This window comes from Herpailurus yagouaroundi, unplaced genomic scaffold (assembly GCF_014898765.1).
Source record: "Herpailurus yagouaroundi ecotype Mexico unplaced genomic scaffold, PumYag 189, whole genome shotgun sequence".
NCBI classification, from domain to species: domain Eukaryota; kingdom Metazoa; phylum Chordata; class Mammalia; order Carnivora; family Felidae; genus Herpailurus; species Herpailurus yagouaroundi.
In genome coordinates this window covers 4052437-4080051 of record NW_024412420.1, presented here as the reverse complement: position 1 = coordinate 4080051, position 27615 = coordinate 4052437, and the positions used below count along the sequence as shown (strand labels likewise).

At 41.4% G+C, this 27615-nt stretch overlaps 1 protein-coding gene across 3 annotated transcripts; it reads right to left on the bottom strand.

Moving 5' to 3' along the window:
* Positions 1–689: 689 nt before the first annotated feature.
* SRSF1 (serine and arginine rich splicing factor 1) lies at positions 690–4837 on the bottom strand. 3 transcript variants are annotated; one of them, XR_005797450.1, is made up of 5 exons: positions 4153–4834; positions 3559–3743; positions 3013–3185; positions 2129–2247; positions 690–1207 (listed from the first exon to the last, which is right to left on the bottom strand). XR_005797450.1 is itself a non-coding variant. In XM_040497032.1 (4 exons), the coding sequence occupies exons 1-4, from the start codon at positions 4344–4346 to the stop codon at positions 2209–2211; spliced, it is 591 nt and encodes a 196-aa protein (XP_040352966.1). In that variant the 5' UTR covers positions 4347–4837; the 3' UTR covers positions 690–2208. The 3 variants fall into 3 exon arrangements, 2 of the variants coding, with proteins under 2 accessions (XP_040352966.1, XP_040352965.1); XM_040497032.1 differs by having other exon boundaries at positions 690–2247; positions 4153–4837; XM_040497031.1 differs by lacking the exons at positions 690–1207; positions 2129–2247 and adding an exon at positions 2555–2811 and having other exon boundaries at positions 4153–4477.
* Between the last annotated feature and the right edge of the window lie 22778 nt (positions 4838–27615).

The following is a 27615-nucleotide window of genomic DNA, read 5'->3' as shown; positions in this document are numbered from 1 at the left end:
TAGGGATTTTAACTAAAAATCTACTTCCCCAATTCACTGAAAATTTAGCACCAAGGGGCTGTCAAGTAAAAAGATACAAGAACTAGCAGACTAAGCTATAAATCACTGCTTTGGTAGGTTTTGGATACAGAATAATCTTATGGTTGACAAGGGTTCACAGGCAAAATTTTAAAGCCCAGCTTTTTATTAACAATAATTCACTCAAATATAAGCAGTTAATATTCTAGTGTAGTATTCACATTTCAAAACAAAGTAATTTGTTTCTGTGAATTGAACATTTAATACTTACCAATTTTTGAGAAGAGCTTGACAATCTCCAACACTATCCCCAAGTTAACATTAACTAGTCACTACCCAAATTTTGCACAAAAACCTATGCTGTCTATATTATCACCAAAAAATAAACATCTATAAATTTCTAATCATTTTTGTCAAAGTACGGGAAACTTATCTTTCAGAAACTAGATCATCCCATTTACCATATCATATACACCAAATTCCTTCTTATCTCCCTGAAGACTTTTACAATTAACATTAATAAGAGATGGCTAATACCATTTATTAGAGATTACCTTTCAAGAAGCTTTAATTTACTAATACATAACACAAGAATCAGTATCTTATCAAAGTATTAACGGATAGTCACCCACTTAAAATTTTACATGAAGAGGAAAAAGGACAACCATGCATAGTTTTTTAAAAAATGTTTATTTTTTTTCAAAGAAAAACGGCAATAGCCAATTGGAAACCTACTTATTCTTCAACTCCAATTTTGTTCTTTAAATTTAGAAGTGACTTACTGATTTACTATTTTAAACAAACCCCCCCTTTCCCCTTTAAATGTTTACCATCTACTCGTGCTGAATCCTTCCAAGGAGATTGCTCCAGCGTATTATCTCCAGGTCCTCGCTTTGCTCCTTTTACCAAAAAATGCAAAACACAATTCCATCGTGCATCTTAAGGGCTCCAATCGTCAAAAATAGGAAAAAAAAAATCTTTGGAATAGCCAATTAAGTTGAATAAAAAAAAAAAAAATCCACACGAATGCGGTTTGGTTGGGGCAGGAATCCACTCCTATGTTCCTGGTAATCTGATCCCGCTCCATGAATCCTTGTAATTCATCCTCCCTATCCTATCCACATTATGATTTGAATCCAATGATCCAGCTCCAAGGATTGGGATCCAGTGAGCCCTCTCCAATCCAAACCTTTATAACCAGCAAAACCAAAAAAGAGGAGGCAAAATGTTAGATACTGTAATCAAAAAAGGTTTCTGGGGAATGATGAGTTATGTCTGTCATCAGTTTAACAGATGTACATCAATAACTATCAAATTCCCCAAAACAAGTTTCTGAATGGTGTTCAGATAAATTTTAGAAACTTAATCATCATAGAGACTAATTGGAAGAAGCATTTTATATTTACAGTTCAACTGATAATGCCAACACTTGTTACTGTACAGCGTATTACAGGTTTTGTGGTTGCAAAAAGTTATGTAGTTGAAAAGTTTACTGGTATTGCTACCCACCCTAAGTCTAAACTAAACCTAATGCTCCCATCTGCAATTTAATTTGTAAATTAAAGTGTTTTAAACGAGTCAATTATGAACATTAGTTAAAAGGGGAAGGTGAGACTTAAAAAGTATTCCCAACTAGATTATCTACACCAATACATTGGAATTCTCTATTTTGCTTTCATTTTGTCTTAAAAAAATGAAATAGCAACGCTATATCAGTCACACAGAGGACATGCAGATTTAGCAGTATTGATATTATACTCTATCTGGTTGGAATTAAAGACACCCTGTACCCACATGTACACCAACAGCAGGTCACACATTAACAGTTGTAACTAAGCACTGTGACAAATTAGCCAGTTCTTCCCACATTAGTCCCTATTAAAACAAAAAAGGGGGGAAGGGAGCAAAATAAATTGTTACAAAATGGGCAATGTAACATTTGCCACAATTGCCAAGGTTTAAAGAACAAAGCAATTGTAGCTAAAGATAACTGCATAAGATGTTTGCAAGTGTTTTAAGGTAGATGTATATAATCACTTTAAACCCTTGCCTTTTAGTATAAGGTCAATACTGCCAATTTCATCTGTGACAATAGCACTTGGAGTCATACCATTGCCTCCATTATTGATCTGATCCTCCTCAATCCTCCTTTTGACAATCCTAAAATGATTGAAATGTGCTCCACAATCCTTAATCCAAAGCATTCTTAATCCATCTCTTCAGATATGTCTACAGAAAGACACATGAAAAGCAAGATAAACATAAGAACTTCCCCAGGTAAGATAACCACAAACACCCCCCAACATCCCCAGTTCACACAAACCAGAGCAGAATAGACATTTACACAATATCACAGTCTGAAGAGCATGGAGAGTTAACTAAATTTAAACAATCCTGTCTATGACATCACTTAAAATACATTTTATCAGACATGAGGGGAATGTAGATGTTAGGAGCAAGGGGATATTACACAAGAATGCAATTCAACACTTTAGCCCATTCTGAACAAAACAGTTTGAATTAAAAAATGAAAAGATTGTACTGAGTAAAGGAAAACTGTATACAACATGGGTTCTACAAAAAGTGTCACCAATCATCTTATGTACGAGAGCGAGATCTGCTATGACGGGGAGAATAGCGTGGTGATCCTCTGCTTCTCCTTGGGGAATAACTGCGACTCCTGCTGTTGCTTCTGCTACGGCTTCTGCTACGACTACGGCTTCGAGATCGTGATCTTCCATAACTTGGACTTCTGGGCCCATCAACTTTAACCCGGATGTAGGCAGTTTCTCCCTATTGAATAGACAGAACTTTCGATTGAAAGATCTAAGCTTTCACCTGTCTTCAGGCATGCTGAACGAATACAATGTAACTAAAACCAGAAATCTGGTACTTTACTTGGACACCCTTGCCTGAATCTTACCTTCAAATTCCACTGTTAAGACCACTGTATCCAATTCTGGCCAAAGAAAAGAGTAAGTGTAAAAAACCTACCTCATGGGATCTAAACTTAGTGTTATCCAGTTTTCGAACTGCATAGGTCATATCTTCTTTCCGTACAAACTCCACGACACCAGTGCCATCTCGGTAAACATCAGCATAACATACATCACCTGCTTCACGCATGTGATCCTTCAGATCCTGCCAGCTTCCACTTGGAGGCAGTCCTAAAAAGGTATTTTTTCAACACCACTCACTCTATATTTCACATTAAACTTGAAATTTACACTAGAACAAAAACTACTTTAAAATTAATTAGACTCAAGATCCTAGGTTAAGAGCTGCTAAGATCCTGGAATCCAGAGTCCAAACTTACTTGCAAAGCAAAGATCTTCATATTCTAGGTACTCAACCTAATAGTAAATAACTACGTGGTAACAGGTATATCTCCACTACAGTGTTCCTTGTTACTAAATTTATCCGAGCAACTAATTTAAGACCTATCACAAAAACTTGCATTTGTCAACACTGCTCACGCAAGGAAAAACTTAAAAGTGGTTTCTGTCCCTTCTCAACAACCCACACGAACAGTAAACTCACCAGAGACAACCACTCTGTTTTCAGAACGCCTGGATGGGGGGCCATAGCGGCCTCGGGGAGCCCCGCCACCTCCACCCCCGCCGCCGCCTCGGCCGGTGCCACGGCCGCTTCGAGGAAACTCCACCCGCAGACGGTATCCATCGTAATCATAGCCGTCGCGACCATATACCGCGTCTTCCGCGTCTCTGCGTGATCATAGAAAGCAAAAGGCGTAAGAAAAAGGACCGGGAGGGGCAGCTAACTCAGTCGGGAACTAGCGGCCCCCCGCACATGCGCACCCAGCATGGAAGAGCCCACATGCGCTGCATAATAGGAACGGCCCCTCCCCCACCCAGAAGCACGCCAGGTTCCCGACCACTACACCAGCCCTCAGCGCCTCAGTTTCCCGCTCCGAGACCGAAAGTCCGCTCTGGGGACGTCCATGGGCCCAGTCACCAGAGAAGCCACAGCGACTCGGCTCCTTACTCGACTCCTGCATGGGCGACATCGTCTTACCCCCAACCTAAGAGCCCACCTCCCCATTCTTTGTATCAAGGCCTTTCCCAACTACTCCCAACTTATTGCCTCAAGGCCGCAAGCCCCGGGCCGCCTCACCGAGGGTCCTCGAACTCAACGAAGGCGAAGGGCGGTCCTCCGCGGCGATTCTTGAGATCGATGTCACGGATAGCACCGTATTTGTAGAACACGTCCTCAATGTCCTTGGTTCGGATGTCTGGAGGTAAGTTACCCACGTAGATGCGGCAATCGTTGTTCCCTGCCGGGCCACGAATCACACCACCTCCCGACATGGCGGCGACGAAAAGCGCGGACTCGAGAACAGGCCTTCCCACCAAGCCTAGCGCACGGCAGAGCGAGCCCGCAGCGACACCACGTCTCCCGCGGCCCCTCCAAAATGGCGCCTTTATCAGCTCGGCGCACGGATATGGGGGGAGGGAGGAAGAGAAGCGGGTGGAAGCAGCTATTCGATCTCAGTACGCACGCGCAAGAGCGTAACGGGCACTGCGATAGGTACGCTCACGCACGTGCGACGTCACCCTCCGCGCGAAGGGAGAAAAAAGTTCCCCGCGTTCCCGATTTGCGGAGTGCCTTGCCAGTGAAGTGACCAGTCGTTTGGTAAGAATTAAACACAGATCCATCGGTAAACGGGCTACTAATCCCTGACGAGTCTTAAAGGATAGTCAACTTTCCCAGGAACGAGTCCCTTTTAAAAACAAGTCCGCGCCTTGAAAGCCTTTGGTGAAACCTAGCCTTGAGCTGTGTCCCACAATGCTCTGCGGCGTTAACGGCCTTTGGCGGGAAAGACTGCCGGGGGCGGAGTTAAAGGGGAAGGGACCTGGCCGTTGCTCCGGAAACGCGGACATTCTCGGACAGTGCGGCTAGTCCAGGAGTTCCGCCGCTTGTGATTCAGGCTTGTGATTCAATCAGGAGCCGAGGCTTGACTTTGTATTCCCGCCCCTTTTCCTGCGCTCAGGCGGTGAGCTGCTTAGAGAAGGGTCTAATTTAGGGCAACCCAGCTTAGACTCCTTGGTAAATACTTTGCACCAAGTACCGTTCCATCGTCGGTTTAAAACTTAACTTTGTATGGCTCAATCCAACACACCTTGATGTAGTGGCGGTGGTTTGAGCTGTATTCAGTCAGCCAGGACTCAGACCTCAGCTTCTCTTTAATTGCCTAGCCCTACCGCAGAGGAGAGGTCCAGTGAAGGCTTGAAGAGTGACGTGCCTGTTATGTATCCAGCCCTTTGGAAGAACGAGAAAAGCGTGTGTGTGTATGCAAAATCTTGAAGTTTGTTCCCTTTTATGAACTCCTTCCGGGCCTCTCAGGTAATATAAACGAGCAAAATGGATGTGTGAGAACTGTGACCACTGGAGACCACTGTTGCTGCTCAGGACTGAGCCCTCTTGCCTGCTGGCCCAAGGGAGTTAGGAACTTGTTTAGAGAGACCTCTGAAGTCTGGATTTTTATGTGAAGTGTTGGGATTTTAAAATATTAGTAATGAGTTCAATTTTTAAGAAAACTCTGCAGTCATAAATATGCTAAAACATCTGCACCCTGTGTTTAAGGATGATTTTCTTCATACTCTGTATTTGTTTGCAACAGTTCCCAAGGATGTGTGTGAGGCAATTTACGGAGATACCATAAAACATTACTAGAACTGGACCAAGAACTCAGGGCGAATGGGAAAATAAGCAGGGAGGGATTAAGGTGAAATCAGGGTGAGGTTACTACACAAAATGCCAGCAGTAATATCCTGATTGGTTCCTAAAGATGCACTGCAAGTCTCACTCTTCTCATTCCGGAAGTCATGGTAAAGAAGGCAACACAAGTCTATTCAAAAGTCTAAATGCCTTTGAAATTAGAAAATAAATAGGTTGTTTAGGAGAATGGCATGTTTTCTTAGTTCTAAAAGTTGACAGCCCATTTTACAAACGTCTGAGCGATCCCAAAATACAAATTCAATTTGATCCTCAACGGACACATAGAGGATCTCTGGTTGTGTTTGAACTCTCTGTGATGGTTTCCAAAATTATGTGTATATGTGCATGTACTTTTTCTTCAAAGAGGATTTGAAATTGTAATCAGATTCTTAAAGGGGTGTTTAGATTCTCACAGGGGGAAAAAATCTCTGAAAATGTTAGAGGGAAGGACAGATTATCTTTCAGACCATCCTTCACTGAGTATCCTTCAATGATATTTTTTGACAGTGAGCTTTTAATAAAAACAAAAGAACCTGATCATTTTTAAAATGAGAAGCTGACCAAAAAAGACACTATTTCGACAAATTGATTCAGTTTCTAGCCCTGTCCTATTCAGTTAGTAGCAGAAGAGATGAGAGTTTTTTAAAAAGTTGCAGGCATATCATGTATTGATTGGTTCATTCAATAGTTAGTTAGCACACTTTATTATTTTATACCTCCACTTAAGAGTTATTCAAGTTCATCTGTTAAATAATGTTAATGATAACTGAAGTGATTTAAACATAGTTGCTTTTAATTTCAAGACATTTTTGTTCCAGAAAAGTAAGAAAATTGTGAATTGGCTTTGATTTATTCTTATCCAATTTAATGCAGTCATTTCTGATTTTGTTCAGTTCAGAGGAATACAAGTAGAAATTTTTTTAATTTTAAAAAATTTTATTTATTTTTGAGAGACACGGAGTGTGAGTGGGGGAGGGGCAGACAGAGAGGGAGACACAGAATCTGAAGCAGGCTCCAAGCTCCGAGCTGTCAGCACAGAGCCCAACGCGGGGCCGAACCCACAAACGGTGAGACATGACCCCAGCCGAACATGACCCTGATACTTAACCGAAGGAGCCAGCCCAGGCGCCCCACGTAGAATTTAATATAGAGTGAATAAGACATTCTTGTTCCTCTGTTGGCTCCTTTTATTGTATTTGAACGTAACCAAATTATAGGCTCTGGGGTCCATGATGAGTTCAGGATGTAGCAGTAAAAGTCTGGCCATTTATCGAGATTTCCCAGGATGACGTTAGTTTGGTGATTATTACAGTTCCGGGTGTGATAGTAATATCAATGTCCCAGAGTTGATTAACATATTTTAGTCCACAAGAGCAAAAACTAAGAAAATAAACCAAGTCATTTGTTCATTTGTTGGGGACAGATTAATTTTTGGTAGCCAGGAATGCTCAAATTATACAAACCAAAGATAACTGTTTTGGTGGGTCTGGAAAGCATATCAGACAGTTGCTTAGTAAATGAGGAATCAAAGCAAAATGAGGCGAATTGTTTTGAGAGATTTCATTGAGACAATGGCGAGGCCTGAAAAAATGACCCCTGCCCCATCTCAGAGTATACCTCTTCAAAGACAGGAAAACTCATACCCCCATGGGTTTTGTGGGTCTGTTCCCTGGACAATGCTGGGTAAAGATTGGCAATTCTCTTTCTGTAGGCTAATCTGCACATAAACTTTGTCTAAACAGTATACTAGACAATTGATTAGATTTCTGCGGACCAAATTACAGCCACTTCCACCTTGCCTCCTGAGATTATATCCTCATCTTTTTTGTTTGTTTGTTTGTTTGTTTGTTTGTTTGTTTTCAAGTAGGCTTCATGCCCAGCGCAGAGCCCAGTGTGGGGCTTGAACTCAGGACCCTGAGATCATGGTCTGAGCTGAGATCAAGAGTTGGGCCACCCAGCACCCCCATCTTCATCTTAATTAAGGATTCAGAGTGTTTGTAAACTCCTCACACATTCACTGGCAGTTTTATGGATTGCTCCCACAACCAACTAATCTACTAAGTATAGATTTTACTAGCTTAATTCTCAGAAATTGCCTTATTTTCAGCACTGTCGCTATTTATGAAAACTTCCTCAAAAAATTTTCAAGCCTTTTGATTCAATTTAGTAAGTATATACTAGTGTCAGCACTATATTTTATCCTGGAAATAATTACTTGAAAAAAAAAATTCAAAGAGTTAATTACCATGAAAGTTGAAATTACAAGACGCGGGTTTTCAGTGATTTGCCAAACACTTAAATCTCTATACCTGTGGTGATAGTTATGAAACTCTGTAAACATACTAGAAATAATTGAATTGTACACAAAGCGAATGAATTGTATAGTATGTAAATTATAACTCAATAAAATTGTGTTTTTTATTTTCTTTTTTTTTCTTTTTTTTTCTTTTTTTTTTTTCAACGTTTTATTTATTTTTGCGACAGAGAGAGACAGAGCATGAACGGGGGAGGGGCAGAGAGAGAGGGAGACACAGAATCGGAAACAGGCTCCAGGCTCTGAGCCATCAGCCCAGAGCCTGACGCGGGGCTCGAACTCACGGACCGCGAGATCGTGACCTGGCTGAAGTCGGACGCTTAACCGACTGCGCCACCCAGGCGCCCCTAAAATTGTGTTTTTTAAATACCATTTTTAGTTTTTTAGTACCATTTCTCTAAGGGCATTGGGGATTAGGAGTGTTCTAGAGTAATTTGCACTGAAATACGTCTTTCCAAATCTGGAAATCCTGTTTTCCATACACACGTGTCAATCCCCACTGTCTTCCTTGGGGATAACTGTTATTTTTCTGGGCGAAGAGACCCAAAGATTAGGAGCACTTGATTCTGCTGTGTATAGGAGTTCCCTCCAGGAACAGTTCATTTGCATGACTCTATTCCCTTGTTCTGCTTGTTTCAGTGATAAAAATATTCTCTGAAAAAGGAAGAAATAGCATATATCTTTTTATTTCATTTATATTTGTCTCCTCTTTAATAAACTATATTGAGGACAGATTTCTACTATAACTTCCTACCAGTAAAATCTGTTAAAATGAATATTACTGACCATTTGCTGACTGCTTTTTGAAAGAGGTGGGGCATTAGATGAGCAGAATTAGATGAGAAGGTTTCTATGGAAACCTCGTCATGTTGCTACCAGTGGGTAGATACAATGGGTACAAGCATTATTTTTCATTTCACAACATAATAATGATGGCCACTTTATAGGCCCAAATAAGTCATCTAATAATACAGTCTTGGTAATCTTATTTTTTAAAAAAAATTGTTTATTTTTTATTATTTTTGAGAGACAGAGACAGAATGCAAGCTGGGGAGGAGCAAAGAGAGAGGGAGAACAGAATCTGAAGGAGGCTCCAGGCTCTGAGCTGTCAGCACAGAGCCCAACATGGGGCTTCAACTCATGAGCCGTGAGATCTTGACCTGAGCCGAATTCTGATGCTTAACTGATTGAGCCACCCAGGTGCCCCTTGGTAATCTTATTTTAGGACTGGCTTTCCTTATTCTCTGATTCTTCTTGTTTTGTTTTTGGCTAATTCTTCCCATCTTTAAGGTCCCATTATTAATAACAATAGAATATGATTTTGCCAGAAAACAGCTCTTAAAATTGTCTGTTACAAAGATATATTTTCACCACGTCTTCTTCTTCCTGTTACTATCATTACTCCCTCTTCCTGCTTAGTTCTTTCTCTTAAAAATTAAAACTCTATTCATATTGTACATTCCCTAATTGGGGTAATTGGCTCTTTAAGGAATTTTGTTAAAAAAATATGGCAGACGGGCACCTGGCTTGCTCAGTTGGTAGAGCACACAATTCTTGATTTGGGGGTTGTGAGTTTGAGCCCCATGTTGGATATAGAGATTACTTAAAAATAAAATCTTCAGGGGCACCTGGGTGGCTCAATCGGTTAAGCGTCCAGCTCTTGATTTCAGCTCAGGTCACGATCTCGTGGTTCATGGGTTCAAGCCCCACATCTGTGCGGATGGGGTTGAGCCTGCTTAGGATTCTCTCTCCCTCTCTCTCTCCCCCTCCCCCTGCTCACTCACTCTCAAAATAAATAAACATAAAAAAATCTTTTAAAAAATAGCAGATATGCTTTATTTGCTAGAAATGCTACCCTTTTTTGACAGTGTGAGTCCTATGTAAATATTAGCTATGATTATTAGTAGTAACAGTAGTATTATGTTAATGCTACCATGTATTATATTGGAAATAATTTCTTTTTAAAATTTCTTTTTAATATTTATTTTTGAGAGAGAGAGAGACAGACAGACAGAGTGGGAGCTGGGGAGGGGCACAGAGAGAGGGAGACACAGAATCCGAAGCAGGCTCCAGGGTCTGAGCTGTCAACAAGACCCAGTGTGGGGCTCAAACTCACAAACCCTGAGATCATGACCTGAGCCAAAGTTGGATGTTTAACTGAGCCACCCAGGTGCCCCAAAATGTATCTTTTTAAAAAATGTGTATTTATTTATTTTTGAGAGAACACCAGTGGGAGAGGGGCAGAGAGAGAGAGAGAGAGGGAGACATAGAATCTGAAGGTGGGCTCCAGGCTCTGAGATGTCGGCATAGAACCTGATGTGGGGCTCAAACCCACGAACCATGAATGAGATCATGACCTGGGCTGAAGTTGGACGCTTACCAGATGGAGCCACCGAGGCGCCCCGAAATAATTTCAATAAAATTTTTTATTTGAAGTTTTGAGAGTATGACTATTTTTTCTTTATTGTTTTAAAAGGTATTCCAGGTTAGCTGAAAACTCTTAGAATTAGTTTTCTAGACTTACTTGCAGAGTGGAGTAGTTGCAACATAGACTCCGTGGCCCACAAGCCTAAAATATTTACCATGTGGCTCTTTACAGAAAAAGTTTGCCAACCTCTGACTGAGAGGAAAAATAACCTGCTTTTGTTATTTTTTTAATACTTAAACCTAATTCAAAAATTCAGTTTTGTCATGGTCTCTCTCTTTCTCCCTCTCTCTGTAGTGTTTTTGTCATGGGTAATATCTTACTTACATTGCTAATATTTGTAAACATAAGTAGTACACTTTTCAAGTGACTCATTGTTTACTCACGCTTCATCAGCCATTACTGCAGTTTAGGGATAGGGTACCAAGACCTGCTGGCAACCAACTGCCCTGCCATTTGGACCAGCTTTGAAGAGGAGCTGTTGCTCTGCTTCTTTGGGCTACATTCTTTTGTAGTCTAGTGGACTCAGAATTGCCAGTGCAAGAGTGCAGGTCTTTGGAACCATTCTTGCATGGAAGTAATGTGACCTGCAAAGAGTTCATAACAGGCTTTGGTCTAAGGAAGTATCTGTTCACGTCCACTCACTGTGGGGTTTGCAGATGAAATTTCTAAAAGTTGCAGATCGTGACTTCTACAGTTCTAGGATCCCACTGGCTTTTAGGCTGGTGTTGGTACCATCATGCTGGACCTCTGGGTAGTCTATAATCTAGACCCATGCCCATGAGGTTCTTCCTTGTCTGGCTCACACCTGCTTGCATGTGTCCAGGAGCCACTCTGCCTCACCAGCTGCGATTTCTTCCAAGTTACTGTCTACTTTCCATAGAATCCAGACTCCAGGGGAGAAAAATTCTTTCCCTTGGCTCAGAGTCTGCATTTCCTGTCTTGGAATCTGTCTTTATGTAAGATGATTGAGAATGAGAATGTTTGCCTTTAGAGGAACTTCCTCTCTTTTCTGCAGAAATATAACCTCTCCCTCCAACTCCACCAGAACAATTTCATCAGGTCATAATGGGCTGACATTGATGTATTTTCTGAAGTCTGGATTGTTCACAATTTAAACCACATGTAGGACACTCTCAGTACATAGGCAAGGATGAACCTTGCCAGCCCAACATAGTCCAGTACATTTTTCCTTTTCCGGTTCCTCTAATAAGAGCTGAAAAACAGGTCTCAATAGCCTTTATGTAACCTTTTGGATCTCAGTTTGGACAGTGCAAGCAACAGCTTTAAACAAGCCATCCCCACAAAAACATATCTACATTAGTAATGAGGTAAGAAGTATTTCTATCCATATGTTCCTAAGCCTCTGTAATAATTTTATAGAGGCACGGCACGAATTCACCGAAAACAATTTATATGCCCAAGCAGTATTTTCAGCTTCTCAGTCTAAAATATCTGCATTTAGAAAAAAGCTTTCTTTATAGTTTTTCTCAAAATGAGCAAGTGGGTGTTGCTTTAAATTGGTGCAACTAGAAAGCCCCATTAGGTAGGCTTCTTAACACAAAAGAAACAGTCTAAAAGATTACTCAGATCTTTCACCTTTTTGGATACAATAACTGCTTATCACTCTAACGTTTTTTAAGCCTCAACTAAATCCAGGTTTTAAAAAAATTATAGAAATTTCTTTAAAAAAAAAAAAGTTTATTTCTAAGGAATTTCTACACCCAGCATGGAGCTTGAACTTTAACCCTGAGATCAAGAGTCTTATGCTCTACTGACTGAGCCACCCAAGTGCCCCTAGGCATTTCTTCTAATAATGTTTTCTCAAGTCACAGTTCCAGAAAGTTTCTTATAAACTCGTAGTTTGTAAGTACACATAGGACTATTTGGGGCTCCAGTTACAATTCCATGTGACAATGTATTCTTCAAATACTCTAATTGCCCTTAAAACAATTTATTTATCTAGATGTTGATGCAGCAATTTATATTCAACTATTTGAATGCCAAAGCCATACTGCCACAGATTCAGTCTTCCCTGTGGAGTGCCGATCATTTTTGAGCCTTTCTCCTAAATCAAAGGAGATACTTGGGGATAGTATAAAGTAATAGAGGCTCTCACTAAGCATGATTTGCACAGCACCAAGTTATTAAATCAGTTTCCAAAGTTTACAGCACTATAAACAAACAGTAAATAAACATGCTTCAACCAACTTCTGTTTGGTAAGGCTGCAGTAATACAGAAATTTCAGTGGCTTAACAAAATAACCAAGGTCTCACTTGTTACATAATGGCAACCATGGGCAGGCAGTGGCATTACTCTCTGTGTCCTATTTTGGAATCCAGGACTCTGGTGTGGTGGAAAGATGGGCTTCTGTTGAAATCCCCTGTACTATTTACTAGCTGTGTGATTTTGCACAAGTCCCTTAACGTAAGCCTGTGTTTCTTCATCTACAAAATGGGGATAATAATAGTACTTCCAGCGTCGATGTAAAGATTAAATGTGATAGCATGTAGAAGTCAACTAGCAGTAGAATGCCCTTCACACAGAAGTTCCCACAAATTTTACAGGGTTCTTATTCAGGCTCTGAAGACCTATGCCCTTGGATGATCACCATTTGTGGTTCAGTTGGTGGTCCACTGTACTATTCTTTGGGGGAAGGAATAAGTGAAACTCAACTCTGTTTTGCGACTAACTTGATATTGTGGGTATATAGCTTAGTGGAAAGTAGGTTGAAGTTCTTGTCTTAATTAAATTTCTCTGTTTGTTTTCAGGGGGGAGATATGGCCTATGCTGTGGGGAAAAAAAAAAAGTTCTGAAATTCCCTCCACATATCACATAGAGAAACAAAAGTGTCCCTGGCCTCTAGTCAGATGCAGGGTGTAGCCTCTAGTGCTAACCAAATATATAACTGGAGGGAATGTGATGTAGCTCTTTTGCCTTTTTCTATGTTTCTGAAGAATGTCTCCCTTGTGGAAAAGCTGACAGGATGATAAAAACCTCCTGATTATCGTAATGCTTTTCTCTGTTGCTCGGGGCTTGTGTGTGTGTGTGTGTGTGTGTGTGTGTGTGTGTGTGTGTATGCATGTGTGTTTTAAAACTAACTAGTTGGAAAAACATCTTAGATTTCTCCTTGCTGATCTGTTTCTGAGCAGTGACATGTTCTTATAACAGTATGGACTTTGGAGGTGAGCAGATTTGAATTTGAATCCTGACACCTTCACTTACTAGTTGTATTATCTGGGCTAATAAATAAATGTCCTTGTGTTCACTTATTCATCTGTTCGTGGATTCATTCTCATTCTGAACACTTATGGAACACTCTTACTCTGTCAGGCCCGAGGCTGGACTTCAGGGGTACATGACACTTATCCTGACAGTGTGCCTTTGGTCTACCATGGCTACAAAGTTTCCTGACCACTCACACCATCATTAAAACATTTTTGAGCACAAATCTCTCACGTATGTATGTTTTTATAATATGCATGACTTTTACACTATTGTGTACATAATAAGACATTTAATTAAAAAACATACAGTACTGGGCCGCCTGGGTGGCTCAGTTGGTCAAGTGTCCGATTTCGGCTCAGGTCATGATATCACAGTTTGTGAGTTCGAGCCCCGCGTGGGGCTCTGTGCTGACAGCTCGGAGCCTGGAGCCTGCTTCGGATTCCATGTCTCCCACTCTCTCTCTGACCTTCCCCCCACTCGTGCTCTCTCTCTCTCGAAAATGAATAAACATTAAAAATTTTTTTTAAATACAGTATTTTATCACATACTGTCTGGGTGCATACACCCAATTTTATTTTTATTATTTTTTTTATTAAAAAAATTTTTTTTCAACGTTTTATTTATTTTTGGGACAGAGAGAGACAGAGCATGAACGGGGGAGGGGCAGAGAGAGAGGGAGACACAGAATCAGAAACAGGCTCCAGGCTCTGAGCCATCAGCCCAGAGCCCGACGCGGGGCTCGAACTCACGGACCGCGAGATCGTGACCTGGTTGAAGTCGGACGCTTAACCGACTGCGCCACCCAGGCGCCCCAACATACACCCAATTTTAAAGGCTACTGGTCTAGTGATAAACTTTTCTGAACCTCACTTTTTGTTGTTACATAAACGAACCCATTTACTGTAGGCTAGAAGTGCTTCAAGTGCTGCAGCTTCTACTGGCCTTTCAGTGCCTTCAGTCCTCTGATGGTGGACTTGAGTGTGACGGCAGTAGTAGCGGGGTAGGTCCAGGCCCCACTGGCTACCATTTTAACACAGGAACCACAAAGGCAGGTCCCTGCAGCTCAACTTTTCACCTTGGTTTTGGCGCAGAAGGAGCTACGCTATGCTATGCTATAGCTATTGCTATAGTAATAGCTATGCTATTTCATTCTTCTTCATCATTTTCCCTTGCGAGGGAGACACCGTAACAGGGCCCGTATTGACCAGTGATTCCGACCTTCTTGGTGCGTTTAGCCTTGTCCCCACAAACTAGGTTTGATCCCACAGAGGAAGAGACATAGTTGAACTTCACTTTCTTCATCATGAAAATCGTGGCGATGAAATCTTTCTCATGTTATTGTTGCTCATTTATTCTCTCAACAGATTTCATTGAACACTCTCCAATATTAGGTTCTGAGGGACCGGAGAGATAGTGCTAAATGTTGTTTTTAACGTCTGAGGGGAGATTTCTGTTGGAAGCGGTTACTATTCATACTCACTTACGTTTCAGTTGATATTCAACATATTAAAATTCTTAAGTTTTTTTTAATTTTTAATATATATATATTTTTTACCATTTATTCATTTTTTGATAGAGACTGAGAGTGACTGGGGGAGGGGCAGAGAGAGAGGGAGACAGACTCTGAAGCAAGCTCCAGGCTCTGAACTGAGAGCACAGAGCCCGACGCAGGGCTCCAACTCACGGACCATGAGATCATGACCTGAGCTGAAGTCTGACGCTTGACCGACTGAGCCACCCAGGCGCCCCTTATTTTTTTATTTTTAAATGTTTTTAATGTTTATTTGAGGGAGAGAGAGACAGAGCGTGAGCAGGGGAGGGGTAGAGACAGAGGGAGACGGAATCCCAAGCAGGCTCCAGGCTCCGAGCTGTCAGCACACAGCCCAATGCGGGACTCAAACCCACGAACTGTAAGATCATGACCTGAGCCGAAGTCGGACGCTTACCCGACTGAGCCATGCAGGCGCCCCCCAAAATTCTTAAGTTTTAAGGTTTAGTTTCTCTTAAGTCTTTAAGATCAACCTTAGGTTGATAAGATCCATTATTTTTACTTATTCTATGACTAACGTTCAATTAATATTTATATTTAAAAGATAAAATCCTCAACATTTTGCATGCTAAATAAGTAGGTCATCAACTTTTTTTTTATTTTTTTTTTCAACGTTTATTTATTTTTTGGGGCAGAGAGAGACAGAGCATGAAGGGGGGAGGGGCAGAGAGAGAGGGAGACACAGAATCGGAAACAGGCTCCAGGCTCTGAGCCATCAGCCCAGAGCCCGACGCGGGGCTCGAACTCACGGACCGTGAGATTGTGACCTGGCTGAAGTCGGACGCTTAACCGACTGCGCCACCCAGGCGCCCCCCCCCCTTTTTTTTTTTAATTGTTTGGTCATCAACTTTTAAAGTAATTATATATCGAGGTGCCTGGGTGGCTCAGTCAGTTGAGTGTCCAGCTTCGGCTCAGGTCATGATCTCATGGTTTGTGAATTCAAGCCCCACGTCGGGCTCTGTGCTGACAGCGTGGAGCCTGCTTGGGATTCTCCGTTCCCTCTCTCTCTTCCCCTCCCCTGCTCACACATTCTCTCTCATGAGTAAATAAAACATTAAAGAAATTAAAGTAATTACATATTTAACTGATTCTCTCAAACCCTTCAGATTCCTAATGTTACTCCTACATCAGTTAGGGTTCGGTGCAGAAAACTGAAACACTCTGGGTGTTTTCAGCAGAAAGGGGTTAAATACAGGAAATTAGGTACTTGCAAAATTGTTGGGAGCAATGGAGGAGTGGGTTCAAGGCATACCTCTTGGTGAGACTCCCGGAGCATTGCAGAACCCATCAAGAATGTTGCTTCCCCCGCCACAAGCATCAGGAAAGCGGAGACGAGGAGGCCAGAACTTGAACTACTGAGACACAAAAAATCCAGCATGCTGCCTAGGATGCCATTCGGAAGTCATAGTAGCCACCACCACATTGCCTTGTCACTGAATTGTGCTATCTGACTGACACTGATGCAACTGCTTCTCAACACCCGAGAAGCTAGAGACTGGACACTGGCAACCTCAGATTTTACCAGCACTACACACCGCAAAGTGTCTATCAGGAAGATGGACCTTGCCACACTTCTATCTTCTGTCTTACTTGGTCGTTGTCACTCAGGGGTCGGTCGTGATTCTTCTAGTAAATTGAAACCCTCAAGAGGAAAGTTGTCATGCCTTCTTCTTTCCAGCCTGTAGCACAGGCACAAAGAGGTTGCCCAGTAAATACACACCGATGCTTGGGTATTCAGTATATTGACATTTGATACTGTCATTTTGATGTCTTGGCTTTGACTGATTATCCCAATCTTCCACCTCCTTCAGCTTAATTTCTGGTATGCCAACCATAAGCAACTGAGCGTGTGCAGTAAGTATTATTGAAGTGGGAGAGAAGAGCTGGATCATTTCCATTGGCAACTGGTCAGAGACCTTCAGTGTGGACATTACTATGTAGCTATTTTGCTGCTGACAATAGATGTTTAGATAATAGATGGTTGTCTGTAGCAGAAAGTCTTACGGTTTGTTGTATTAGGGCTTCAGTACATCTAATTGATATAATTCATTGAACCCAGAACCCTGGGTGCAGAAGTGTGCTGGGAATGGTACCCATATATGCCACTTATGGCCATCATGAAAATCTAATACAAAACGAAATTTCCTAACGTAACGCTCCTTACCAACCCAATAATTATAAAATTCCATGTAGAAAATTAACCAAATTCTCTTCAACTTTTCAGATTAAAATCATAAATATTAAACCTTTCTAAACAAGCAGGATTCCAGAAGACTTCAGATTTTCAGACGGTCCAGTGTGGACATTTCGGTCCCATTCTCATCTCAAAAAACATGAGGATAAAGACCAAATACAAGATCAATCTTGGATAAAACGTACAAGACATCTGAGGCCTTAAGCCATCCAGGCAAGTAGAAAGTGGGAAAAGTAGAAAATTGAACATGGAAGGGGGCAGCAGATGACTCAGCAGACTGGTGGAGTCCCAGAAGGGCAAACCTAAGCACCTGAACCACAAGCCGAACTCCCTCACACAACCCATGGAAGAGGAACAGGGTACCATGTTCGTAGGTGGTAGAGGCTGACACCATGATAGAATCTCTGGAAAATTTCAATTTGACCAAAAGCAGAAGAATTGTAGCCAGTTCTTCCTACAGTCAAGTCCTACCCATATATATATATGCTGCTCTCAGTCAACTATGTGGTGCCTACTTATAAATGTGAATGGCCAGTCAAGAACTCCCAGATGCTTGTTTATTTGTTTATTTATTTATTTATTTTTATTTATCTTTTAATATGAAATGTATTGTCAAATTGGTTTCCATACAACACCCAGTGCTCATCCCAACAGGTGCCTTCCTCAATGCCCATCACTCACTTTCCCCTCCTCTCCACACCCCCCCCCCCCATCAACCCTCAGTTTATTCTCAGTATTTAAGAGTCTCTTATGGTTTGCCTCCTTCCCTCTCTGTAACTTTTTTCCCCCCTTCTCCTCCCCCCTGGTCTTCTGTTGAGTTTCTCAGGATCCACATAAGAGTGAAAACATATGGTATCTGTCTTTCTCTGCCTGACTTATTTCACTTAGCATAACGCTCTCCAGTTCCATCCATGTTGCTACAAATGGCCAGATTTCATTCTTTCTCATTGCCAAGTAGTATTACATTGTATATGTAAACCACATCTTCTTTATCCATTCGTCAGTTGATGGACATTTAGGCTCTTACCCTAATTTGGCTATTGTTGAAAGTGCTGCTATAAACATTGGGGTACAAGTGCCCCTATGCGTCAGCATTCCTGTGTCCCTTGGGTAAATTCCTAGCAGTGCTATTGCTGGGTCATAGGGTAGATCTATTTTTGATTTTTTTGAGGAACCTCCACACTGTTTTCCAGAGCGGCTGCACCCGTTTGCATTCCCACCAGCAGTGCAAGAGGGTTCCCGTTTCTCCACATCCTCTCCAGCATCTAGAGTCTCCTGATTTGTTCATTTTAGCCACTCTGACTGGTGTGAGGTGGTATCTGAGTGTGGTTTTGATTTGTATTTCCCTGATAAGGAGCGACATTGAGCATGTTTTCATGTGCCTGTTGGCCATCTGGATGTCTTCTTTAGAAAAGTGTCTGTCCATGTCTTCTGCCCATTTCTTCACTGGATTATTTGTTTTTCGGGTGTGGAGCTGGTGAGTTCTTTATAGATTTTGGTTACTAGCCCTTTGTCCAATGTGTCATTTGCAAATATCTTTTCCCATTCCGTCGATTGCCTTTTAGTTTTGTTGATTGTTTCCTTTGCAGTGCAGAAGCTTTTTATCTTGCTGAGGTCCCAATAGTTCATTTTTGCTTTTAATTCCCTTGCCTTTGGTGATGTATCAAGTAAGAAATTGCTGTGGCCGAGGTCAAAGGGGTTGTTGCCTGCTTTCTCCTCTAGGGTTTTGATGGTTTCCTGTCTCACATTCAGGTCCTTCATCCATTTTGAATTTATTTTTGTGAGTGGTGTAATAAAGTAGTCTAATTTCATTTTTCTGCATGTTGCTGTCCAGTTCTCCCACACCATTTGTTAAAGAGACTGTCTTTTTTCCATTGGATATTCTTTCAAGAACTGCCAGATGTTTAAAGAAAATGTCCAACAAGAAAGAGGGAGACTAAAGAAAATAAATAGGAAAGAAGGAGACCATGCATGTGTATATGGTGTATATATGAAACAATCATGGAAAGGAACACTTTTTTTTTTTTTTTAAGTAGGCTTCATGCCCAGCACAGAGCCCAACATGGGGCTTGAACTCATGACCCTGAGATCAAGACATGAGCTGAGATCAAGAGTGTGGCGGCTAACTGACTGAGATACCCAGGCGCCTAAGAAAGGAACACTCTTGAAACTTCAAAGTATGATAGTAAGAATTAAAGAAACAAAACATGGGGCACCTGGGTGGCTCAGTCGGTTAAGTATCTGACTTCGGCTCAGGTCATGATCTCATGGTTCACAAGTTCAAGCCCTGCGTCAGGCTCTGTGCTGACAGCTCAGAGCCTGGAGCCTGCTTCAGATTCTGTGTCTCCCTCTCTCTTCCCCTCCCCTACTTACACTCTGAATTTCTCCCTCCCTCTCTCAAACATTAAAAAAAAAGAAGAAAAAGAAACAAAACAGAAGAATTGAGAGAGAAAATCAAGGAGACCTCTCAGAAACTAGAAAAACAAATAGATGACAATAAGGAGAGAAAAGGTAAGAAAATCAGAGAGATTCAAGAGGTTAAAAAGTACTACTGAGTGTCCTCCCCCCACCCAAAAAGGCAAAATGGTAGGGAGAATGTTATCGAGATAGTACAAAAATAGTTTCCAGAACTAAAAGGTATGAGTCTTCAAATGGATAGAGACCACCAAATGCCTAGCACCATGAACAAAAAGGAAACTCTTACCAAGTTATATCATTGTGAAATTTTAGAATCCTATAGATCAAATATTCTAAAAGCTTTTAACAAAAAAAAACAGGTCACCTACCCCCACTCCCAGCCCTGAATCGGAACATTATTAGATTTCTCATTAACAACACTGGAAGCTAAAACAACAACAATGGAACAATTCCTTGATGTTTCTGAGTAAACATTTGTTTTCAACGTTCAATTCTTTACACATCCAGACTCTTGATCATGAGTGAAGCCAGAATTTTCAGTGATATACCTTCCATTCATTATTTCTCAGCAAGGTGCCGGAAGATATGTTTCACTAAAAGGAGTAAACCAAGAAAAAAGAAGACATTGGTTGCAGAAAACAAGAAGTTTATGTAGAAAGAGACAAAGGAATTTCCAGCATGATGTCAGAGGACAAACCCAGGAGGACAGTGCTGCAGCTCTTTTGAGGACAGCTAGTTTAGATTGGAGCAGGACTGGAAAACTGCAGGTGTGGTGTCTCTAACAGGAAAAAAGTAACAGACAGATCATCTAAAAAACTTGATCATGTTAAACTTCTACTGAAACATTTCAGGTGTGCCTTGGTGGCTCAGTCAGTTAAGCATCCGACTCCTGGTTTCAGCTCAGGTCATGATCTCTAGGGTTATGAGTTCGAGCCCCACATCGAGCTCCGTGCTGACAGTGCAGAGCCTGCTTGGGATTCTCTCTCTCCCTCTCTCTGCCCCTCCCCCACTCACTCTCTCTGTCTCTCTCTCTCCCAAAAATAAATAAACTTAAAAAAAAGAAAAAGAAACATTTCAACACTGAGGAATATTACAAGATTTAATGGTAAGTTCAAAGAAATTTAAGTGCATGAAAAATGAGATTTGTGTACCTATACAATGGGTGTACCTATACAGTGGGATAATTTAATTACAATGAAAAGAAATGAGCTATGAAAAGACATGGGTGAGTCTTAATGCATACTGAGAAGGGAAAGAAACCAGTCTGAAACACTAAATACTGTATGATTCCATTTATATGACATTCTGGAAAAGACAAAACTACAGAAATGATAAACAGATTGGTGGTTGTCAGGGGCTCAGGAGGAGGGGAATGAAACTATTAGGGTGATGAAACTATTCTGTATGATACTCTAATGGTGAATATAAGACATTAAAACCTGTAGAACTTTTTCAAAAGCCCATAGAACTTTATAGCATAAAGAGCATAAAGTTTAATGCATACAAATTTTATTTTATTTTTTTTTATTTTTTTATTTTTTATTTATTAAAAAAAATTTTTTTTTTCCAACGTTTTTATTTATTTTTGGGACAGAGAGAGACAGAGCATGAACGGGGGAGGGGCAGAGAGGGAGGGAGACACAGAATCGGAAACAGGCTCCAGGCTCCCAGCCATCAGCCCAGAGCCCGACGCGGGGCTCGAACTCCCGGACCGCGAGATCGTGACCTGGCTGAAGTCGGACGCTTAACCGACTGCGCCACCCAGGCGCCCCCAGATCTTGGCTTCTAATACTATTCTCCAGTAGAAGGAGCCGGGGACTCGTTAGGGAAACGACTGATTCTAGAACTGGAGCAGGAAAAATACAATATGAGCCTGTAGCATTTTCCAGTGCCAGAAAGTAAGAGAATGCTTTAAAAAAAAAAAAAAAATCCTGCTACAATGGAGATACGTCAAAGGAATACAGGTGGTACCTGACAGAACTCCCAATGGCCAAGCTGGGACAATTTAAACAATAATGAAAAAAAAAAACAAAAAACACTTGTAATGGATTATAACCCAAAGTATAAAAAATATATATCCACGGGGCCCTGGGTGGTTTAGTCAGTTACACATCTGACACTTGATACTGGCTTGGGTCATGATCCCACAGTTTGTGGCCCTGTGCTGACAGCAGGGAGCCTGCTTGGAATTCCCCCACCTCTGTCTTTCAAAAACAAATAAAGAAACTTAAAAGATATATCCATGAGTCCATACTGTACAAATAAGTATTGAATAAATGGGGATAATAGATACATCTCCCATAGAGAAGAATTCCAAATAATTTATGTAAAGCTAACTCCTCATTCATTAAGTGTGGGCTGAACATAGTGACTTCCTTCCAAAGAGTACAGTATAGAAATGGGGCGGGGGGAAGAGTTAATGTTATAGCGGTAAAGCTGGTAAATACTCCCTTAAGCCAGGGGATCAAGGTTAATGCCAACATATCAATAACATGATATGCTTGATGATAACATACTCTTGGCATGATGTGATGAGAATGGTCTTCTTCCCCGAAATAAATTACCCCGGCCTAATCATAAAAACATAAGACAAATCTTAACTGATGGTTTTCTACAAAATACCTGGCTAGCGTTCCTCAAAACTGTCGAAGTCATAAAAAGAAGGAGGGTCTGTGAAGCTCTTAGGACCAGGAGAAGTCCAAGGATACAGGATTCTGGAACAGAAAAAGAAAATTAGGGAAAAACTGAGGAAAACTGAATAGAATATTAAGTTTAATAATGCATCATTACTGATTCGTTAATTGTGACAACTATACCCTAGTGTAAGTAATGTAAGTTGTTAATAATAAAGGAAACTAGGTGAGGGCTTTATGGGATCTCTCTGTGATATTTTTGCAATAGTTCTGTAAATCTAAAACTGTTCTAAAATAGAAATGTTTCTTTTAAAACTGAGTTAATTATTAATTCCAGGAAAACTAAACAGACTTACAAGAGATGAAGTAAAATCATTATATACTATTGGATCAGCCTTGAACAATATTTACATAGTCATGGTAACTAAAATGTGAAATGTGGATCCGAGCAAAAATTGTGATTTTACTGTATTTGGAAGTTGGATAGGGGATGTAAGAAAGTAAACACTCTCATACATCATAAGAAGTCACTGAATATCATCTGCAATTGATGAATCCAAAGAAGAGTATATCACAGAAACGTGGAGGCAATTACAAGAGCTAAAAGAATGGAAAATGTTTACTACTGGAATTGACCAGGAGCAATTGTTTTTTGTTGTCTCAAGTCGCTGTTTTACTTTTTAAACTATGTTTAAAAACATAGTTTACATTGGGGCGCCTGGATGGCTCAATTGGTTAAGCGGCCAGACTCTTGATTTTGACTCTGGTAATGATCACAGGGCTGTGGGATCGAGCCACACATCGAGCCACACATCGAGCCCCATGTGTCTGTCTGTCTGTCTCTTTCTCTCTCTCAAATAAAAACAAACAGACAAACAAACAAATAACATTTTAAAAAGAACATAGTTTACACTGCAAAGCATGGAATACTTTTTTAAAAATTTATTTTCTTTTGAGAGAGAGGAGGGGGGGGGGGAGGCAGTGTGCTGGTGCATGCACCAGCAGAGGACGGGCAGAGAAAGAGAGAGGATCCCAAACAGGCTCCGTGCTGTCACCTCGGAGCCTGATGCCGGGCTCCAACCCCATGACCCGTGAGACTCTGATCTGAACCAAAATCAAGAGTTGGAAGCCACCCAGGTGCCCTGGCATGGAGTACTTAAAAAGAAAAAAAAAATTTTTTTTAATGTTTATTCATTTTTGAGAGACAGAGAGAGACAGGGCATGAGCGGGTAACGGGCAGAGAGAGGGAGACACAGAATCAGAAGCAGGGTCCAGGCTCCAGGCTGTCAGCACAGAGCCCAACGCGGGGCTCAAACTCACGAACTGAGAAATCATGACCTGAGCTGAAGTTGGATGCTCAACCGACTGAGCCACCCAGGCACCCCATAGGCATGGAGTACTTTAATAAAAAATTTAAAATATCTAATGACAGGTTTGTGAGATGGAGCCCCACGCTGACAGCAAGGTGCCTGCTTGGGATTGTCTCTCTCTCCCTCTGCTGCTTTCCCCCGTGCTTGCTCTCTCTCTCTCTCTCTGTCAAGATAAATAAATAAGCTTAAGAAATATAACTTAAAAAAATCCAATGACATTAAACATTTCAAATTAAAATCACAAATTTGATAGGTTAAATTCTCTAATATGTTAGCTTTTCTAAAACATTTCAAACATCTACATCCTCTATACCTTTATGGGATGGTAAGATCTCTTACCTAAGAGAAGCCAACCGACCAGACTTGTTTAAAGACTGAGGACCTTGGGGCGCCTGGGTGGCGCATTCGGTTAAGCGTCCGACTTCAGCCAGGTCACGATCTCGCGGTCCGTGAGTTCGAGCCCCGCGTCGGGCTCTGGGCTGATGGCTTGGAGCCTGGAGCCTGTTTCCGATTCTGTGTCTCCCTCTCTCTCTGCCCCTCCCCCGTTCACGCTCTGTCTCTCTCTGTCCCAAAAATAAATAAACGTTGAAAAAAAAATAAAAAAAAAAAAAGACTGAGGACCACAATATGGTTATAGATTGGAATTACAATGAGATATTCTGTACTGAGACATTGGTTCCTAGTTACTAATTCCACAATGATTCTAACTAAACTTCAGGTGTTTTTTTTTTTTTTCAACGTTTATTTATTTTTGGGACAGAGAGAGACAGAGCGTGAACGGGCGAGGGGCAGAGAGAGAGGGAGACACAGAATCGGAAACAGGCTCCAGGCTCCGAGCCATCAGCCCAGAGCCCGACGCGGGGCTCGAACTCACGGACCGCGAGATCGTGACCTGGCTGAAGTCGGACGCTTAACCGACTGCGCCACTCAGGCGCCCTAAACTTCAGGTTTTCATGCCAATCTCTTCCTGTCCCAGGAATGCGGCCTTCAGACACAGGCAGGAGAGGCTCCGGCTCTAGTCTCAGCACATAGCACAAATACACATTTATTTTAAAAACACAGGCACCTTGGGGCACCTGGCTGGCTCAGTCATTAGAGCATGTGACTCTCGTTCTTGGGTTTGTGGGCTCGAGTCCCATGCTGGGTGTAGAGATTACTTTTAAAAAATCTTAGGGAGGTGCCTGGGTGGCTCAGTCAGTTGAGTGTCTGACTTTGGCTCAGGTCATGATCTCACAGCTTGTGAGTTCGAGCCCCGCGTCAGGCTCTATGCTGACAGCTCGGAGTCTGGAGCCTGCTTCTGATTCTGTGTCTCCCTCTCTCTCTGCCCCTAACCCACTCGCATTCTGTCTCTGTCTCTCTCAAAAATAAATAAACAAAAAAAAAATTAAAAAAAAAATTTTAGGGGCATCTGGAGGGCTCAGTCAGTTAAGCCTTCAACTTCGGCTCAGGTCATGATCTCACGGCTTGGGGGTTTGAGCCCCAGGTCCAGCTCTGCGCTGACGATTCAGAGCCTGGAGCCTTCTTTGGATTTTGTGTCTCCCTCTCTCTCTGCCCCTTCTCCACACGTGCTCTGTCTCTCTGTCTCTCAGAAATAAATATTTTTTTTAAACTTTGAAAAAATCTTAAACAAACAAAACCACAGGTGCCTCGATTTTGTTATGTAGATTTTACCAAGTATTAAAAAATCCCCTTTCCCCTTAGGAAAGGGGATATGCCTATTTTAGGCATAAACAGGCCTCTGAATGTGGTAACTTTTTTTTTTTTTCCACATAAGTGGTAGTACCTGCTACATACAGAAGAAGAAAAAAACAAAAGAAACCCACGAGTGCCTCTGTTACTCTCGATTCTATGCTCAGTGTGGAACCAGCGTGACTTCTAAATATCGACCCTCGTGTCAGATGCTCTTCAGGCCCCAGACTGGCACTTCTCCACAGCTTGTGCCCAGTGTCTGTGAAACAGAATGGGTTGTGCTGCTCTCTGTGTTGGGGACAGAATGCTGTGGATTTGAGTGGCACAGGGTTTAGGTAAGAGAAAAGACAAACTAACTTGTTAAGTCCTTTCTCTCAGACGGCATAAATGCAATAGATTTTTACATAATGTAGCATTTCCCAGTCGTGGTAAAGATCCATTTCTCTTGCTTCTCTTCATGTTCCGTTTGTGGTCCACACTGGTTAGTGTGGCATTTGCCAAAGTTACACAGAGGGACTGAGAAATATGTTGAAATATTAAACAACTCCTATTACTCTTAAATGCGCATGTATGTAGGTAATATGACGTGAAGCATGATAAAGATAACTTACATTATCACTAGATGGACATTGAATGCTAGAATTGAGAACAGTTTTATTTTTGTAATAATATTACAGTTTGACACTCCTGGCTGGCTCAGGCAGGTAAGCCTCCGACTCCTGATTTTGGCTCAGGTCATGATCTCAGGGTCGTGAGATGGAGCCCCGCATCAGGCTGCTCGCTGGGCATGGAGCCTGCTTGGGATTCTTTCTTTTTCTCTCTCTCTCTCTCTCCCCCTCTCCGTCTTCACCCCTTTCCCCACTCGTGCTCCCTCTCTAAAAAAAAAAAAAAGATTTAATTAAAATTTCCAAAAAAATGAAATTAAAACATCAGTTTGAGTATTTTAATTTATTTAAAAAACTTTTTTTTAATGTTTTTGAGAGAGAGAGAGTGTGAGCAGGGGAGGGGCAGAGAGAGAGGAAGACTCAGAATCTGAAGCAGGCTCCAGGCTCTGAGCTGTCAGCACAGAGCCTGATGTAAGGCTTGAACCCATGAACCGTGAGATCATGATCTGAGCAGAAGTTGTATGCTCAATCAACTGAGCCACCCAGGCACCCTTAGAGTATTTTAATTTAAAGGTTGGTGTTTGTTTATCATAATTTTAATTAAAAAAAAATTTAATGTTTATTTTTGAGAGAGAGAGAGGCAGAGAAAGAAGGAGACACAGAATCAGAAGCAGGCTCCAGGCTCTTAGCTGTCAGCACAGAGCCCAACCCGGGGCTCGAACGCACGAGCTGTGAGATCATGACCTGAGCTGAAGTCGGACACTCAACCGACTGAGCCACCCAGGTCCCCAATTATAATTTGGATTTGAATTTCCATAGATAATTTTTAATTTTTAGAGGAAACTCCGAAGCATGACTATAACGTTACATTTTAAATATTTGACACTTACTTTAACATTTTTGATGAAATGTATATATTTTGAATACAATTACATTTTGTTTTTTAATCTTTTAAATCGAAGGTTGGCAAGGCTTTTCTGTTTAAAGCCAGATAGTAAATATTTCAGGCCTAACGGGGCCTGTGATATCTGCCACAACTATTCAGCTGTGCTGTTGTGGGGAAAGCTGCCATAGACAATAAATAAATGGATGACTGAGATTGTGTGACAGTAAATATTAACTTACAAAAACATACGGTGGGCTGAATTTTCCCAGTGGGCCTAATTTGCTGACCCTTGCTTTAGATCATTACTGTCAATACAATATGAATTGTGTGAAAAATATGGATTATAATGATATAACTCATGATTTTGCTGACATAAAGGCAAGAAAAATTAGTTTTATAGAACAAAGATATAATAATGCATTAATTAACTCTGTCTCTATTTTATAATTGACCCAAAATTGCCACACACCAACAGAATGCCCAGAGAAGCAAATAATTATCTTCGTGACTTTGGGTTGGTTGGGCAATGATTTCTTAGCTATGACA